The 14,928-nt window shown below is 43.1% G+C and overlaps 1 protein-coding gene across 2 annotated transcripts in view; it reads right to left on the bottom strand.

Annotated features, from left to right (window-relative positions):
* The window catches only part of NAPG (NSF attachment protein gamma), a 116,657-nt gene that overhangs the window by 59,664 nt on the left and 42,065 nt on the right, over positions 1-14,928 (bottom strand). For both annotated transcript variants that reach the window (XM_029590982.1, XM_029590983.1), the window contains exon 5: positions 1,572-1,602. In XM_029590982.1, the coding sequence (XP_029446842.1) occupies positions 1,572-1,602 (31 nt within the window). The remainder of the gene's footprint in view (positions 1-1,571; positions 1,603-14,928) is intronic.

Consider the following 14,928-nt stretch of genomic DNA (forward strand, 5'->3'; position numbering starts at 1 on the left):
AATATTTTATCAATAGTCTTTTTAAAAAGTTTAAGTAGCTCCCGAGTGATTGTACTGAACCTCCAATGAGCAGCCACCATTAGCAATGGTAATAAATTACTTTCCACCAAGTAGATCTGTCTGTGATTTCATAGGTGATATTCGCACTCTGCACAAAGCATTCAGATCATACTCGGTATAACAGAATGTGTAACAATGTTCAAAAATAGTGAGTTATTAGTATACCATTTTATTGTTAGAGGGCAACTACATACAATGAGTACTCAAGAACTACACAACCAGGGCCACAAGTTTTTTAAAACTATTTCAAAGCAGCACTTTTTTTGGGGGGGGGGGATTTGCTAAATTTTGCTCATTAAGTCTACTGAGCTAAGTGTTTTGTTTTCTTTTTTAAGTTACAAAGAACATGTAGCACAATACTCTAGCATGTGAAAAATTCTGGGTTTTTTGCCTTCTTCATCATTCTTCTGTACATCTCATGTGGCCAAATAGGGAGCCCTTATGCTATACATAATAGGGCCTTCAAGAAAGTCAGTGAGCAATTTCATTCACAACTACCCAGGTTTTCCTCTGTATTTTATAATCCCTTCCTAATTCAGTTCAGCCATCATGACAGCACTCAGCCCAGGGCCATAAAGTACAACTCCTTCTAGAACCCAACTAGTCTGGCTCTTAGGTGTCACCACTGTATGATGTTTAGAAACTCCCTCCACCCAAAGGGGCTTATGAATGCTGCCACCACAGCATGCTCAGCTGGCCCAGGGAGCAGAAGACCTAACCTGGCAATTGAACCAGGCCATCTGCATCACACAGTGCACAGCACTGCCAAAGAATCACCAGGACAGCCTAATTCAAATTATCTTTAAGTCAAGTAAAATTCACATATGTCCATGATATGAGATATAATCAATTACAATAATGCATGATAGCGCAGACTTCCATCCACAGATGCATCAATGCATCCAAAGGCTTGAGCACAAGCCGACGGGTATCTCAGAACTGTTAAGTGTTAAAGAGCATTAATGCTGAATATAACGATTGCCAATAATATCGCAACTAGCAATATTCAGAGGTGAAACACAAGAGCATAATCTTGCTGGGATAGCTATCAGGAATAAGCAAGGAGGCTGTACAAGATCTCAAAAAAAAAAAAAAAAAAAGATATGCCTAATTAGGAAAGAAGTTCACTAGATAGAGGAAGGACAATTTCAAAAGCCATATCTGCACAAACGGGCTTTTATAAAATTGCCCACACATATATTTTTACCCACATAGCAGTGAGGCATTCCTGAGCACAGGGTTAGGGAGGGATTCCAAATGCCACAAATATTAATTTTAAAAGGTGCATGCATAAATGTCTCGGGGATAACTACCCGCATGTAATTCCAGGTGTAAATATGCACAGGTAGTTTTCCCAGGGAAAGTTTCAAAGCAGAAGTGCACACATACTGTCGCTTTGAGAAACTGGTGTAAAGTCTGCAGGCAAAAACAGCCCAAATTTTGCAGTCTTTGAAATTTGCCCCCACATGCACCAGTTCTACAACAATATGATCTGTCACATGAACACTGACCTTTAACATCATGCCAGCTTGCTCATAAGCTCTGTAATGAAAAGTAATTTAAAAAGAAACAAAAATCTTATTTCAATGTTTTGAACATTTAGTAAAATGCATTTTAGTATGATTACCACACTATCAACTGCAGTAGAGAAATTAACTACTTCTAATATAAAAATGTATAAAGTAATACAAGTAAACTCTGGCTAGTGCTGATTTTCACTGCCAGCTTGCTAAGTTTATGTGCACAAAGGCTGAATGCCCCAATTCTAAGTGGTTAAGCTTTAGCCACTTAGATTTAGATTTTTGGATAAAGATCATGTATCTGGCTAAATTCAGCTGAAACTCATCCTAACTTAAGCAGCCAAAATTTTGCCGACTAAATCTATGTAAAAGGGGGTTGGAGTGGGTCGTGTTCAGGCACTGTTGAGCTCTAAAACTGTGGAGGAGCCGAGAACCTTGCTTCACTGAAAAGATGTTGTTGAAATGGACTTAACAGGTCACTTAAAACAGCTACATTGATATGTGTGACAAGGATTTATTTTTTTTATTTTAAATCAGAAAGCTTTTGTAGAATAAGAGTACAGATAAAGACGACCAGCTCCATCTGATCTACCTAATGCAACAGTGGCAGGGAGAAATATCCTAGTACATAGAGCAGCAGGCTGAGAACCAGGGAAGCCAGAGTTCAAATCCTGAAGCTATTCCTTTTTACCTTGGGCAAATGACTTCACCTTCCACTGCTGCAGGTACAAAGCTAGGTACCTATTTACCAGGCTTTGTTTCTCAAAGACACAATACAGAAAGGGAAAAAAGCCTTAGCAGATCAGGCCCTTAGGCTGTAAACTCTTTGCAAATGGAGAAATACCTACTGTACCTGAATATAGCTCACCTTGAGCTATCAATGAAAGATATGAGCTAAATCTAGAACAAACAACATAAATAGCTTAGGCCCTACTTGATCTCCAGGTTCACTCGTTTCCCAACTGCTAAGGATCCTGTGCACTTCTCCCATGCTTTCTTGATATTCCAACAGTATTTTTTTTCCTTCACCTCTATAAAAGGTCAACTCCTCTTTTTGTGAAGAAAAACAGTTCTCATTTTCCTCCTGAGTGTATTTTCTTCTAGCCTCAAGCAAGATCCCTTGTTTTAGAACTTCCTCTCCAGTAAAGTATCCTGGACATTTGTACATTATTTATTAGAGATGGGCTTCGTTTTTTTTTATGTCGGGTCAGGCTACAGGTCGGGGGGTTTTTTTCCGGCAATTTTCGCCAAACCCCCCCCCCCCAACCCTTCAAATTTAGTTATTTACAACCACCCTCAAAACTTGCCTGAAGTCCCTGGTGGTCGAGCAGGGGTCCCAGGAGCGATCTCCCGCTCTCGGGCCGTCGGCTGCTAGTAAATAAAATGGCGCCCTTGGCCCTTTACCCTTACCATGTGACAGAGGCTATTGGTGCCATTGGTCGGCCCCTGTCACTTGGAAGAAATAATGAACGGCTGGCGCCATCTTAGAAATAAATTTGCCCCTCCCCCCGTGCTAACCCGAACAACTAATTTTCCCCGAAGTTCGGGTCCTCCAACCCATGCCGAATTGGACTATTTCTTTGAAATTTTCCAGTTCGGCAAAAACAATTCACATCACTATTATTTATACCTTTGAGGTATTGCAATATCTAGTATATCCCTCTTCTCTAGGATAGCAAACTTGTTTACCTGTAATGGGTGTTCTCTGGGGACAGCAGGACAAATCAACAACACAGTGGGTGATGTCACTGACAGTGCCGATATGCAATGTGCAGATATTCCTGTATAGCTGCCCCCGTGCTGGTCTCCTCAGTCCCTTTCCTAACTAAGCTTTAGCTCAGGGGAAGAGGGTGAGACTGCGTGGCTGATCTGTCCTGCTGTCCATAGAGAACACTTGTTTTTCGCTTTCTCTGTGGACAAACAGGTAAAACTACAGCCACATAAGTGAGGACTCCCAAGCTGAGTACAGTGAAAGTATTAAGCTGTCCTTTGTTGAATACATTTCACAACCCAGATAAAAAGAGGACAGAGGGAAAAGCTGACACTAAAGCTCTTTAAAACCGCTTGTCAAAAGCTGCTATTATTGCGTGAGTCTTCTTCTAGACAGTAATGTTTGCTAAATACCCTGGATTGAAGATGTGCAAAAATGTGCTACTGAAGTTGCAGTGGCTCAAACCTGATGAGCTGAATTCCAGCATTAGAGAAACAAAAAGAAATGCACTGAGAAAGCCAGTTTGATAAGATCTGTTTCATTACTGGAAAGCCTTGCCTGCCTATGTCATAAATGAGAAATAACTGTGGAGATTTCCTGAAGATTTTGGTTCTTTCCCAATAGAATAATAGAGTTCTTCTGCATAAGAAGAGTTTGTTTGCTCAAATGAAATGAAATTGTATGAAAAAAATAATAATGTGAGGATGGATGGTTTGATTTAAATGGAATTGAGATATTATCAGGCAAAATTCAGGATGAGTTCTCATTACCCTATTTAAAAAAATGTGTGTGTAAGAAGCACGGACTACTAAGGCTTGAAGTTCACTCACTCTATGGGCCAAGGTGACTGCCATGAGAAATAGATGTTTCTAAGTTACGAATTTGAAAATCCACCAACCCTAAAGCTATAAATGGCAATTTCATCAACTGGGCCAGAACTACATTAACATCCCACTGCATAGAAGAGACTTTTTTTAAACTTTATATTTATTAAACTATATACAGAGCAAAAACCTTGTACATCAGAAACACATAGGAATCACAGAATTAAGATTATCACATAAAGATACAATATGAGCCATAGCATTATTAGATTCCTATTCCATCACATACATCCAAATTGCGAGGGGGAAACGAAAAATCTAAGAGACCTAATGACACTGTACAAGAAAACAGTACAGCACAGAAAAAAGAACTACAACATAATAGATCTAACCTAGACCTTGTAAAGGTGTCTCTCAAAGCCCCCTCCTTAACCTGTGCAGTTCCAGGCATCTAGCCAGGTCCACCTTAAATGCCAGAGAGAGCGCACTGTGGGCAAGACCTTGCAGAGCAGGATTAAGGGTGCGGGCCCAGCTGGGAACAAACAGGCCCCACATCTCCAGGTGAGGCAGCTCCTGCCACATCTCTGTCCTAAAGTGAAGCTGTGAATTATAATGCTGGTGGGTAAGCAAATTACATTGTGAAGTTATGTTATAATAAAGTGGAATCTTTTAAGAAAGAAGGCTGCAGTCAGTGTGGTAAAAGTCTCCAGCCTAAGAAGTTTGCTTGGCAATCTCACATACTGATTGGGAGCTGAAAGAGATGCAAGTGACTTCTTGAAATCCAAAAAGAACTTCAGTTGCTCGGGAACAAACAAAATATAAGAATCATTATTATACTTGTTAACGCATTTACAAGGGTAATGTAATGTAAAGAAAGCGCCCAAAGCAATAACTTCTTGCCTTAAAGAACTTCCTTACTTCGGGATCTGGTTGATATTAGCCAATTGTCTAAGTCAGTGTTTTCTAACTCTCTCCTGAAGGCATACCTAACCAGTCAGGTTTTCAGGATATCTATAATGAAAATGCATGACATTGAGATGCAATGTTTGCAAAGCTATGTATGCAAATCTATTTCATTCATGTTCACTGTGGCAATCCTAAAACCTGACTGGGTAGGTGTGCCTTCAGGAGAGGGTTGGGAAAGACTTGTCTAAGTAAGAAAAGACTAGAGCATTGTTGTTGTTTTTTTTTTTTAGAACAGCCAGACACTTTGTAAAATCTCTGGGAACTACTGGTAGGCTAAAAGGAAGAACTCTGTATTGAAAGTGTTGCCCCTATAGAGAAAACCTTTGATATTTTCTGTGAAGCTAGTGGATAAGTATGTGCATACAAGCATCTTTAAGGTCCAAGGTTCTCAACCTATCCCCTAATTTTAGGTGAGGCAGGATAGTGCTCAGGGAATTCATCTTTTTTAAAGATACATTTAGATTTATGAGATCCAATATGGGACACAAACTTACCTGTCTTCTACAGAATAATGAAATATCTCTAATAGAATGCTTTTTCTTTCTCTGAAACAGACAGGCTGTCATGGTTTCACCTGCTATGCACCCTCCCCACCAGCAGAGGTCTTCAGCGAGCCCCACTCAGAGCTGCTCTAGTCAATTCCTTACGGATCACATGACACAGCAGATCCAGGCCTACTTAGCCCAGCCAGTCCAGTCCCTCCTTGCCTCTTCATGGAGGGGCCTCAGCTCCTTGACCTGGCCAACCTTGTCTCACTATATTTTGCCTTGTGGTCTACCCATGCCTCCTGCCCTGCCTTGTGGCCTATCCTGGGGCCTCCTGCCCTGCTCTGGTGCCTTCCAGGCTCTCTTGCATTGCTCAGTGGCTTTCTGAGTCTACCTGTCCCTGCCTAGCTGCCTTCAGGCCTACTAGGGCTACCTTGCCCTGTCTCATGCCCTGTTGGGCTTTCATGTTTACTGCTGCGTGTCCTAGTCCTGTCCTTGTCCTGCCCAGTCTAGTTCAGGCCCTTGTCTGTTTCCCAGGCCTTGTCCTTTGTTCAAGTCAGTCTGTATCCTAGACACAGTACCAGCTTTACCCTCGGCCCTGCCAGGATCCAGCTCCTTACTCTATATCCAACTCCCAGCCAGTACCTGAATTCAGCACAGCCATGATGTTCGCTAGAAGGAAAGTCCTACCAGCTCCCAGAACCCAAAGGGCTCAACCTGCAGGGGAGGGGGGTTAGTTAGGCAGATCACCTCTAATCCTGCCTTGTAGTCCTATGTTGCTTCTGCAGGGGTACTCCCTAATTCCAGCCTGCCAGACCATGACAAAGGCTCTATGGCTCAAGCTAGAAGAGAAAAGTCAGCTCTTTGATAATTTTGGGTTGGTCCTGAGAAGGCTGATGTAAAAAGGTTAAAGGAAAAACAGTTTGAAAATTCAGAAAATAAACTGTTGCAGATTTTGAGCATTTAATGATTGAATGTGATGATTGACTATTGAGGGAGAAAAACTTAAGCTTTCCCCTCACAGGAACGTTTTGTTTAACCACTTTTATTGTTTGTGAATAAACAAGTACAACAACTTCCCTGGATATGAGTCCTTATGAGCCACACTGATTACTACAAACAAATTAACAAAAAAAAAGCCTTCCCAGATTCGGATTAAATCATAACTCACCTCTAACCAACTTCCAATCACTACCCTTACGCAGAAAACCATAACTTCCTATCACTACCCTTACGTAAAAAACTACAAAAAGTTCAAATGGACATGACCTAGTAAATACCTTAATCTTTGTAAATGTACCCCGTCAAATTTCGGTTAATATATTCTGTTTAATTTCCTATCATTTTTCACTGCTCCTAGTTGTACTTATCCCTGTTTTATTGTAACTGTAACTGTTTTCGTTCAGCACCTGTTATTTATTTCGTTCACTGTAACTTTTATCACTCCCCTGTTTATTGTAAACCGGCATGATGTGATACTCTCACGAATGCCGGTATAGAAAAAACTAAAACAAACAAACAAATAAATAAATAAATAAATAGTGGCATTATCAACCCAATTTCTCTCCCACTATTACTCTCCCCCCATTTCCCCCTCCCCCCCCCACGAGCTGATCAAAGAGCAGAGAGGAACCACATTGAACAGTACTAGCACACGTTGTGTTACCCAAATCACTGAAAAAGCAGCATATGACCCCGCAAACATTATTCAAAAGCAGACTGCTGGATCTGTGTGACAAAGATATACAAGGAATTTCTTGCGGAGTCTGGGTGACACTTTTGAAGCCATACAATCAATTTGCATCATTCGGTGCAGGTGGTTACGCCAAGCCTAGAATGAGGGTGGATCTGGGGGCTTTCCACTCTAACAAAATGAGTTTCTTCCTGACGTAGCAGGCTTTTCTCATAAACATGCGAGGACCCATGTCGCGAATGAAGGACGGTGGTATACAGTCAAACAACAACAGTTGAGGCGTGGGTGTGAAATGGACGCCCAATAGGCTTTTCAGATATTGTACAATCTGTGTCCAGAACCGTTGAATATGGCTGCAACCCCAAAACAAGTGTGAATGTGAGCATTCCGCCCGGCCACACTTCCCGCACACAGCAGAAAGTACCAACTTTTGAATAGAAGGCAAGCTTGGTGGAGATGAAACCTCTCCAAAGAAACTTACACTGCATTTCACGAAAGTACATATTGGAGGATACTATAGATATTGCGTTAAAGCTTGACCTCAGCATTACATCAAAGACAGTGAACCCTCCATCAGTATTCCATCGGTCTGCCAACAACTGGCTCGGGTCAGACCGCATCTGGGCTCGGAGCTGCTTACAGTAGCAGGAGAGTGAGGGTGCTTGCTTTTTGTTTAGTAAGAAAAAGGCCTCCAGACGATGGAAAACGTCTGGTCTCAAAGCGGTGTCGGGTAGAGAGTTGACATAATGGCGGAGCTGTAAATAGGAAAAGCTATGTGCACCAGATAAGCCGTACAGACAGGGCCGGCGCATCCATTAGGTGAACTTCGGCGGTCGCCTAGGGCGCTGAGCCGTAGGGGCGCCGATGAGCAGCCACGTGGTGCCGCAAGCGGGGCCTATGCCACTCGCAGCAAACAGAAATAGAGACTGTGTGCTTCTCAGGGCTGCGAGCAGCACACAGTCGGCACCGAAACAGGTGGGGGGGGCACGACCGGGGAGGGGGCGGCAGTGCAAGGGTCACCTAGGGCACCCAATACCCTTGCACCGGACCTGCATATAGATCCCGCAATTCTTGCAAAGGTAACAGTTTTCCGTCCCCATCTAATACATGGCCCAACTGATCTATACCAAACCCATTCCAATGTTGAAAACCAGCAGTTTGCGAGCCGGGCAGGAACCCTGAATTACCCCAAATAGATAGCAGGTAAGCGCACGAGGGTAAGGGTCAGCCATGCATATCCGACTGGGGTTATTAAAACATTTAAGATGACCGAGAAAGGCAACTGCCCCCCTGCAATCTGAATCTAAAGCGCAAGTCCAGCGGGGCTGCAAGAGTTTGCTCAGCCATAAGATTTACATTAGCGGCCTCACCTAACAACCAGTCCCGTACCAGTCATAAATTACTGACTAAATTATAGAGCTTCAAATCGGGGATCCCTATTCCCCCCATTGTGCTTTCAAATAGCTGAATGGGATCCGGGCCTTCCTGCCACATCAAATAAAGGACCTAACTGCATTTTCCAAGGCCATCAGGTCCCGTCATTTGAAAACCACAGGTAAGTTCTGAAATACATACAGCCACTGGGGAAGGATAATCATCTTAAACAGGTTAATATGGCCTCCCAGCGATAGAGGGAGGGACTGCCAAGCCTTTAGCCATTCTTGGGAGGCGACTAACAAACGAGTGATATTTAAAGAGTATAACTGAAACAATTGAGGGCAAGTCACACTCCCAAGTACTTAATCTTCCCCTTTGCCCACAGCAACGGGAACTGGCCTTCCCAGGTCTCCTGGACTGTATCTGGAAAATCCAGTGCTTCCGATTTGTTTGTTTTCAGTTTAAGGCCTGAAAACGAGCCGAATTCCGTAAATACTTGTAAAAGTGGTGGGAGGGATTCCTGAGGGTGAGTGAGAAAAACCAAAACGTCATCTGCAAACACAGCATACTTGAAAGTTTCCATATGGAAACGCACTCCCCGTATTTCCCTAGTCAGCTGGATCATGCGCAAGAGTAGCTCAAGCTGGAGAAGGAATAGTAGGGGGGCAGAGGGCATCCCTGCCTCATACCTCTACCAATAGAGAAGTCCTCTGACCGCATCCCATTGGCTACAATTGCTGTGGACGGGGATTGGTACAACAGGTGAATGGCTGTATTAAAAAGCCCATCAAATCCCATGCACTGAAGAACCTGAAATAAATAGTCCCATTCAACTCTATCGAACGCTTTTTCGGCATTGAAACTCACCACCAAATATGGCTCCTCAGCCTGAGTACAAAGGGCTATAGCTGTTAGGACCTTCCTGATGTTAGTAAGGGCATATCTCTTCTGCACAAAGCCCACCTGGCTGGGGCCTATAAGTGAAGGGAGTAGTGTTGCCAATCTGTCTGCTAAGAGCTTGGCCAGGAATTTGTGGTCCTGATTTAGCAAAGAGATGGGCCGATATTATGTGGTAAGTTGGTAGTCTTTCCCCTGTTTGGGTATGAGAGTGATATGGGCAAGGTTAGAGTGAGTGGAATATGTGTCGGTTGAAATTAAGGCGTTAAAAGTACGGGTTAGCGTAGGGACCACTAAATCCATCAGGTGTTTGTAAAATTCCGCTGTGTACCCATTAGGTCCAGGCGCCTTGAAATGCTTGGCTTGCTGAATAGTTAGCCTGACCTCTTCTTCCGTAACAGATTGGTTCAACCAGTCCTGTTGGGTTTGTGTTAATCGCGGCAGGCTTCTGGGTCCCAAGTTTCCGAGCGGTACAGGCCAGAATAATATTCTTGAAACATATTCAGAATGGTAGGAGTGTCAGAAGCCATCCAGCCTGATGGACCTCTAATGGTGGCTATATAACAGGAACTGCGTTGGGTTCGAATGAGGCTTACAACCTGCCCGATTTGTTAATGAACTGGAATAATTTATATTAGTAGTAAACCAGACTTTTTTCCTCCCTTTGATGTAACAAGTTAATGGTGCTCTGAAGGGTAAAAAAACATTCCTTATTAACACAGGTGTGAGCATGTGCCAAATGGCGCTTTGCCCGCTATAGTTGCTCAGTCAGGGACAACAGCTGTTTATCTAGCATTTTCCTCTTACAGACCGTGTAGGAAATAATGTCTCCCCTCAGGACCGCCTTCGCTGTGTACCAAAATAGGATGGGGGTCAGCCACATGGGCTTTGTTAAGTTGTTGGTAATCTTTCCACTTGTCACGGAGGTACTCCTGAAATTGAGGACTATCTGCCAAATAGTATGGAAACCGCCATATAAAGGCTTGCGGGATTGCATGTAACTCTGTAAGCGATATCCACACCGGGGCATGATCAGAAATCACCATATAATCTATTTGGGCCTCGTGCAATTTAGAGAAGGTATGTGAACTGATAAGAATATAATCTAACCTGGATTGTGTGGGGTGTGCTCGTGATACATGGGTGAAATCTTTGTCCGAGAGTTGTAATGTCCTCCAAGCATCCACCAACTGCAAGGACTGTTCGAGGAAGAGAATACAATTACTAGAATGGGAGACACTCGTATGGGCTTTGGCCTTGTCTAGCTGAAAATCTCATACAAAATTAAAATCCCCCCCCCCCCCCAATCATGATTTCATGGTCTACATATGGGAGTAGGTGGCCATAGATTTCTCGAAAAAAAACTCGAGACCAGGATTATTGGGAGCATATAAATTGCAAAACACATATGTATTCTGCTGGAGCTCCGTAACTAATACTATATATCTGCCTCGTGGGTCCTTAATTTGTGTGGACTTTAAGGGGACATGTTTCCCAATGAGCACCACGATCCCTGCCGACCGGGTTGTGGCTGAGGCAAAGTGAACAGCGCCTACTCAGTTTCTACACAATTTCTTGTGTTCCAAGTCATTCAAATGGGTTTCTTGTAAAAATACTAAGTCTGCTGACTTTCTTCTCAGGGTCGTGAGAATTTTAGAACGTTTAACAGATGAGTTAATGCCGCACACATTCCATGAAAAAATGTGCATGCCCCATTTAGTCATCTGGGGGTGGGACAGTAGCTTCTATAAAAAAGTGTAAAATGTAACGTCCGATGGAGATCCTCCCAGCAGAGGCACCCATCCTCCTATTACCACCCTACCGCCAACACGCCCGAGTCTGTGGGGCCAATGTGAACTTGGAACACAAGGTACAAAGAAAACAGTATGTGGTTTCCCCTCTGGTCTGACCAAGTACCCCCCATCCCGTTCCCTCCCTGCCTCTCCCTTTGCCCTATAAACCCTAATTCCCCTAAATTCACACAAACCCTCCAACAATAAAGATCACAAGTGTGCATTCTGTTCCCCAACCCCCCCCCCCCCCCCCATCCAATTGAACAATATGTCCCATCGGGAATGACTTCAGTGAATCCCCTTAGCTGGGGGCATTAAACAGCAAAACTAAGTCAATGAGGAGAATGGCTGTAGGTCAAAGAGGTACCAGACAGTCATGCATCCCAAAGAGTAAAGTAAACTGTTAGAAATAAAGTCAAAGACAGAGGTTGTCTCTCCAAATGCTTCAACAAGAAAGAAAACTGCCATCCTCCAGGAAGCTGTCACCGATGAGACCTCAGAAGAAAAACCAATATGAAACTGATCATTGTCGGCCTCAAATCATGTCAGCTCCAATTCACCATAGTGGATGCATGGCAACATGACTGATGCTCACTGCTAAGGATTACTAGTGCATGTGGTCTGTGTACATCAGGCTTCATCCAAGCTGAGAAATGGCTGTGCCTCTTCAGGAGAAGAGAGCCCAGGGCATAGAGCTTGGCACTGAAGGGGGCCATGTTTTTACGCTGGATACTGAGAGCTGCGGAGAAATCCTGAAAACTAAAACTTTTTGATTAGCATAACTGAGAGAGAGAGAGAGACTTACCCGCCCGCAGTGCCCTTAAAATGTCAGTTTTATAGACAAAATTAAGGATTTTGTCAATGACCACTCTAGGTCAAGAGGCACCAACTCTTTTAGACCCAAGGCAGTGTGCTCTCTCAATCTTTAAAGGGCCATGCACCGCAGGTAGTTCCAACTCCCGAGACAGACAGAACTCCAGCATTGATGGGAGATCCCCCTCTGTAATGGACTCAGGCAAGCCGACAAAGCGAAGATTTGAGCGGCGGGACCTGTTTTCCAGGTCTTCTATGCGCTCTGCATGCTTGGTCAGCATAGCTTTAAGAGCAGCTAGTTCTGACTCGTGGTCTCGGTGACCATCTTGAATATCTGATACCCGCTGTTCTATGTCTGCCACACAAGCCTCAAACCCCATTATGGATGTGGAAAATTCTGTAAGTTTCAGCAAAATAGCTTGTAGGTCGAGCCGCAGGGCTTCCTGTACCACTGTTTTAATGTCAGCGAGGGCGGCACTGTGCAGCACTTCAGAGGGACCGGGATCGTCCTCCTTTTGCGAGTCCTGAAGCCTACCCTTGTCTTTTTCCTTCTCCTTGTCCCGCTTTGTAAGTCACATGGTTATCTTCGAATTGCGGGGTATGTATGTCGGGCGAGTGCTAGCAGGTCGAGGTAGTGGAAAAGAGTAGCAAATTAAACCCCTTGGCTGGCGAAAAATGTGTTTGGATAGGGGGTGAGAAACGGAGAAGGGGAGCGCGTGTCTTCTCCCTTCACTGCATCACATGATCTCCTCCACAGGAAGGTTTTGAAGCACGTGAATCTGGATTACAATTCAGTAGTCAAAAATTAGAATTTGCTTTTTTAGCCAATTGTTGTGGTTGCTTCTGCTGAGCCCTAGCTCTAGTTCGTGACCCTGGTTGATGCTGTTGAGACTGATGCTGCTGATTTTTTGGGAATGTACACTGCCAACAATAAGAGTAAGGTCGGTACCTTCTGCAAGGATAATATTGTTTTCTATAGGGCTGATGATAGAATTTTTTTTAGTAGATTGCTCTAATGTTGCTACTGTGAGAGTCTGTAAGGTGATACAATGCTCCTTTATGAAATCTACTGCCTCTATTTTTCTATAAATAAGTGGTCTCCAGGACATGGAACACCTGACAATTTGTCATGGATGTCCTCTCTTACGTCCTGATGCTTTTAGTCAAGCAAGTCTTCTTGTTGCTATTGCCATAGCTAAGGATTGTAAAGATGTGTCAAATAGGCAATAATGTAGATTAGACACCAAGAAATGTCCAAGTTAAACTTTTATTTAGGAGGAGACGTAAATTTTGTGCGTGTGCCCGACTCAGGCCGAGTTTCGCCCCACCAGGGGCTGCCTCGGGGGCTGTATATAGATGACTACTAAATGAGCCAGAAAATTTGCTTAACTAATGCGCCAAAATTCACACACTCTTTTAGTACAAATATAGTATTGAAGCGATTCGGTCTCCGCTCTTGATTAACAAGGACCAGCTATATATACCGATCTGATTAAAAATGTAGGTCACTCTTCAGCCTCCCTGAGATGAGATGTAAAAAATTTAATTTGATCTTGCTGACCAAGATCTTGGGAGGCACCATCTGTAACTGATATGTTGCAATTTTTGATTGTAATGTGTGATTAAAATAATCTTTTACTAGTAGTATCTAACAGTTTTGATTCCTTTCTTGGAGAAGTACTGGAATAGATTTATTGACTTCTTTTGAGCATTTATTCCACTACCACTGAATCATGAGGGAGCTGAATTATGGTGTGCCCTGGGCACTACTGAACTCTGTATTTTAAGTATTTTCTTTGCTACTAGAGGAACTGAAAGCAGAGTTGGCCAGATATTTATTTGTAAGGCTTGTAATACTTTCTCAACAGGGACTGCTTTGGGCTGTTTAGATACTTGAGTGACTTTCAATATGCCCTGCACTCCTCTATGTGTGTGTCTTCTTCCAGCTTAAATGGTAAAGATTTAGACATCTTTTGAAGAAATCAATATATAATATATCTTCTGGTGGGGAACTGCTTCTAGGAGGGTCCAGTGAAAGATCAGAGGGTAACCTGTTTGACTCACTGAAAGAATGAAGTGAGTAAGAATCAAAAGAGGACAAAGATCCTTCCTTGGAATCTGGAATGATCATTGGAAACTTTTTAGCCAATAATTTTTCCTTAGAGGTTACAGAACCTGAAGATTGTTTTTTAAACTCAGGTTGTGATAATTGCATTTTTCTAATACAGTGTGGTGGGAGACTGTGAATGAAGATCTCCTAAATATCTGTCCAGTATAGGTTCTGGAAAATGTGCTGGAGTAGGAGTTGATGGTGACTTTTTCATATAAGACTGCATGAAATCTGTCCATAACTTCTGAATAAATGTGACATTCCTGCAAAGGAGGAAGAGGTTGGGCAATAATCAAAGATGAATCTGACTCCATGACTTAACTGTTAAGCAGATGGTGAACTGAGCCGAAGAGAACTATTGCTGTCGATGCATTTCGACACATAGCTTTCAGTGCCAAAGCCTTTGGAGATATAACAACATGGAATGGTGCTGAAACTGTTGACATGGATGGCACCGATGGCTTCTCAGCATTGGAGTGACTTTTTCCATAGTACAGATATTAGTGCAGTATTATTTTGCAGATTGTGCCAGAGGATTGTTTTTCCTTTTTCAACTGGCATGACAAGAAGGAATCTCAACCACTCAAACTATCACCTTTTTGAACATGGTACTGGTCTTCTGAAGAGGAAGATCAGGTATTTCAATTTCATAATCCTGCAGGTATGAGCTCATAGGAAC

Source organism: Rhinatrema bivittatum, chromosome 2 (assembly GCF_901001135.1).
Source record: "Rhinatrema bivittatum chromosome 2, aRhiBiv1.1, whole genome shotgun sequence".
NCBI lineage: Eukaryota > Metazoa > Chordata > Amphibia > Gymnophiona > Rhinatrematidae > Rhinatrema > Rhinatrema bivittatum.